The following is a 4778-nucleotide window of genomic DNA, read 5'->3' on the forward strand; positions in this document are numbered from 1 at the left end:
GTTTGTATATGCCTATTACCTGATCATAATCAGTAATACTTTGCTTGTCCTTTTTTTTTTTAATAATACAGTCGTTAGTGCGATAACACTGAATACCTTGAGCGAAGTTAATGGATATTCTTACACAATCAAGCTTAAAGTTGAGTTGTTTTCTTTTTTCACCTATATTTGGGATCAGAATTGAATTGTATTTTTGAGGTTCTTTTTGTAGCTGTATGAAAACAACGACGAAGACGAATTTGGTTTTATTTCCGTTTTTTTCTAGTCTCTTGTTGTTGTAAATAATGTTTTTTTTTTGTACTGGAAATCGAACTTGTTCAGTAGAAGAGCTGAAACGGATGTTGTGAAGTATATTCTGCCATCAGAAAGAAAAAAAAAATAAATTTAGAACGAACTTAAAGTAGTTCTTGAATACTCTATAAAACTATCATATTTTCTCACGTTTAACACACGCGTTTACTTCATGTATCCCACAAGCCTTAGCGGTTTTGGAATGGACGCGTTTCGTTTCCGACTACCAGAAAACGGTGTTACCTAGTGCAGCAAAGACAGCTTTTACTCTGTGTCGTAACAATGCAGTGGTTGCTAGGCAAGGATGGGGGGAAGTATGCCAGTTTAGACGGACGCTTTTCTGTATTAAACGACCCGACTATTTGTTCTTTATAATTGGAGTAATTTTATTGCTATTGAGGCTAACGTACTTGAATAATATTCAGCTTCACTTCAGAAAGACTGACATGTTCTTAAAATGATGCTTTATCCTATAACTTGTTGATAGGAGAAGGAATAGCCCTAAGGCTTAGCATCAATTCGCCCTTCGAGCTCCGCTAGCGATGATGTCGGCGATACTGAAATATTGGACAAGGTGAGATTCGTGAGCAGTATATCTATCTGTCTGTCTGTCTAGTTGTTTCAAAGAAAAGGCTAGTCACTACACTTTAATAACTCGCGCGAACGATTGTTTATTATTTTGATGTGGTGATTATACAGGTAAAGTTCGTATAGTTGTCTTACCTATATGTTAAACGTATCGTAAACTAATCAGTGCAAGGAGAGCTTTACGTTATACAAACAGTTTACACTAAAATTTAATACGGTTTTTAGCCCTTGATGTGTTTTTTTCTCTCTAATAGATATTCTTTCAGTTTTGTTGCATAGTGATACCCCAACAAAATCCGTCGGAGTGATAATCTGATATTATTTGTGTCTGTCTGTCTATCAGTCTCTCTTTTCTCCCTCCCTCCCTCTGATAATTTGATAATGAAACTGTTTGTTTGTTTTGAATTTCGCGCAAAGCTACACGAGGGCTATCTGCGCTAGCCGTCCCTAATTTAGCAATGAAAGACTAGAGGGAAGGCAGCTAGTCATCAACACCCATCGCCAACTCTTGGGCTACTCTTTTACTAACGAATAGTGAGATTGACCGTCACATTATAACGCCCCCATGACTGAAAGTGCGAGCATGTTTGGTGTGACGGAGATTCGAACCTGCGACCCGCAGATTACGAGTCGAGCGTCCTAACCACCTGGCCACGCCGAGCCTATTTAAACTGAAAAAATATGAAAGTTAACAGGTTTGGTTTAGTCGTACACGTTTATGAAACATTTTTTTTTACATTGTATACATATAATTATTCACCACAGTGTTTCATGCATATAAAGCAGACGGATGAGATTACCAGTCACTGTGAGTTGTTTAACTTTACACAGATTAGTAGTAGGTCTTTCTGTATCAGAGATTTGGAGAACTGGTTTTACCACCTCAGTCACACTTGTAGCCCCTGTAAACCCTACTTTTCATCGTAAACAGAGCGGTGAGTAGTGTTTTCCTTTAACAGCTGAAGCCCTTCGACAGTTATAGAATCTTCCAAATATTGGTAAAAACTTACTGACAGGCGTTACACAATTGTGCAGTGAGAACAAGACGTAAACTTCAAAAAGCAATAAGTACTTCTCGAATTTGTTTTTTTTTTCTCTCTCTTTTATTTACTCAATGGTTTTCTTTGCTCGTTAACTTGAAGCTTCTGTTTTCCATCAGTACTGTTGTGTACTAGAGTTAGTGTACACAAGACAGTAAAATCAAGATATTGTTATCAGTTTTGTAACAGCACCAGCTGCTACTCAGATTTTAGCAAAATTTTTTGAGTTTCAAATTTGTATTTTTTTTATCGTAATTCCCTAAAATATTTATACATCGTACTTTTTAACGTTAAATATATATAATCTTGTGTGTATATGTGCATCATTTAAGGACCTCATTACACTGTGGAAAAAGTCGTGTGTGCATATATATACGTGTGTGTGTGACATGTTCAATCCTACAGAGTCGTAGATCAAACTGAAAAAAGGTCCAGTGGGGGGGGGGGGCAAACATTGAAATTGTGATACTATAAGATCACCGGGGGATCAAACATTGAAACTGGGATCCTGTAGGATCACGGGGGTCAAACATTGAAATTGGGATCCTATAAGACCACGGGAGGATCAAACATTGAATCTGGGATCCTATAGGAAACTGGGATTCTATAGGATCACGGGGGGTTAAACATTGAAACTGGTCGCCCTGTTTTTATGACGGAAAATCTACCGAGTCACAAAGCTTTACTTTCCTTGACAATTCAACTCCTCGTTGGTTTCCGCGTCATGATTTCAAGTTCTTACAGTGTGTTATTATGAATCACAATTTCCGGTGACAGTAACACGTCGGCAGCAACGAAGAAAGTTTAACAGATGGCGACAAGTTTTTCTGTTTTTATCAGATGAAAAACTTACACCGAAAGCAACTCTGTTTTTGATTTTGTCGTGTGTTAAACCAGGGCCTTAGTAAAAAGAAAGACAGGCACTAAGTTGAATGTTTGTTTGTTTTTTCTACTTAGCAGATATCATATCGTGATTTGAGAGAAAAGTTTTAATGAAATTATCAGGTTTTCTTGAATAATTTTTCATAAGTAAAAAAAAAGGGGGGGTAGAAGTCTGTGAAATCTTTCAAAACGAGAAAAATATATTAAAGCGGTTATTGTATATATATTTGTCATTATCCTAAATTCCATGTTTGTTTTAACTTAGTGTTTTGCTTGACTGTTTTGCACAGAACCAGGAGAGAAAAAGTGCCATCTTGTTGAAAGTGAGGATTGACGAAAACGTGTTACAGGGCTTTGTTGATATTAAATCCACTAATCATTGAGACGTTTTAAGTTAAAACGTGTTACAGGGCTTTGCTGATATTAAATCCACTAATCATTGAGACGTTTTAAGTTAAAACGTGTTACAGGGCTTTGCTAATATTGAATCTACTAATCATTGAGACGTTTTAAGTTAAAACGTGTTACAGGGCTTTGCTGATATTAAATCCACTAATCACTGAGACGTTTTAAGTTAAAACGTGTTACAGGGCTTTCCTGATATTAAATCCACTAATCATTGAGACGTTTTAAGTTAGAACGTGTTACAGGGCTTTGCTGATATTGAATCCACTAATCATTGAGACGTTTTAAGTTAAAACGTGTTACATGGCTTTGTTGATATTAAATCCACTAATTATAGAACCTTTGTGAATTTTACTTTGTATTTTCCAGATGATGCTATTTGCATAGTGAATAACGTCTTTGGTAAGAAACTTTGGACTGGTCTGTATTTTATTTAATTAACCATGTAGTCCATGGTATACTTCTGTTCAGACACATTTCATGAGGTACTCTTTACATAAAGTGTATCCAAGCTGCGTAGTTTTGTGTTTCGTTAGGGGATGGAGAGCGTTATAAAAAAAAATCTGTTTGTACATAGAAAATGAACAAACATTTGATCCCCACCTACCTGGATTCGCGTAACATTAAAGCTACTGTTTCGTGTATACCCCGCATTAATATTTTAAGTTATCCATACCTACAGATTTTTGTGTAGAATATAATTGCGCCATCTGACGGCCTTACGGTTGCATAACCTTAGGGCGTTGCTTTAAACAAAAGAACAGAATTGAAATATCTATACGCATATGTATGTGGTATATATATATATAGGCACACCCTATTGATCTTTAGAATTTAATGTTTTAGTTATTAGGTCTATATTGGACTAAAGTGAAGCATAGGTAGCTATAGGAACGTACAGTAGTATACTATATACTTTGTAAATTACTTTTTTTAACACTCAATCCAGCGTGTATATAAATTTTCTATCATTACTTGCCTGCTCGAGTTATTGTTTTTACTCACAATAATTTGGTCCCCTGGTGAGTCTTCGGATTTACAACGCTAAAACCAGAGTTTTGATTCCCCTCGGTGGACACAACAGGTAGCCCGATGTGGCTTTGCTATAACAAATACACACAATAACTAGCTTTAGTGTTTATGACACTAATACCAGACGTTTATTATCATAATAGAGCCTTAGAAATAGTGTAGTCCCCAGTCTACTATAAACTGAAAATAATCAGTCAGAAAAGGTACAAAATACAGTAGAATAAACCGTAAAGTGACCTCTAATGGACATTTATCGTGTCTAGATAATATAACTTATTATTTGAAATGTCTTAAAACCCGTGTAGGCTTTTTATTTCTATGTTGTGATATATACACCTGGAAAAAAGTTAAGCACCCCCGTGTTTTTTTCAAGTGATTCAGATTCGACGTTCTTGTGACTGATTATAAACTACCATTCAATTTAAACGTGTTTATCAAATGAAATTATGCATTATTGGGCACAAGAAAACAAGATTATCACCGTAAAATAACAATTTTTAATTTACTTATCATGACATCAAAATATGGACAGTTTTCACG

The 4778-nt window shown here is 35.7% G+C and overlaps 1 protein-coding gene across 3 annotated transcripts in view; it reads left to right on the forward strand.

Moving 5' to 3' along the window:
* Positions 1-4778, forward strand: part of LOC106459105 (D-glucuronyl C5-epimerase-like) — a 51256-nt gene that overhangs the window by 15258 nt on the left and 31220 nt on the right. For 2 of the 3 annotated variants that reach the window (XR_002610506.1, XM_022385535.1), the window contains exon 1: positions 771-865. The exons of the other annotated variant lie outside the window; for it this stretch is intronic. Coding sequence is in view for 1 of the 2 variants with exons in the window: in XM_022385535.1 (XP_022241243.1) it covers positions 834-865 (32 nt within the window). In the remaining variant the exon portion in view is untranslated. Of the gene's footprint in view, positions 1-770; positions 866-4778 lie in introns of those variants that run through there. 3 annotated transcript variants of the gene reach the window in all.

This window comes from Limulus polyphemus, unplaced genomic scaffold, assembly GCF_000517525.1.
Source record: "Limulus polyphemus unplaced genomic scaffold, Limulus_polyphemus-2.1.2 Scaffold559, whole genome shotgun sequence".
Classification (NCBI taxonomy): domain Eukaryota; kingdom Metazoa; phylum Arthropoda; class Merostomata; order Xiphosura; family Limulidae; genus Limulus; species Limulus polyphemus.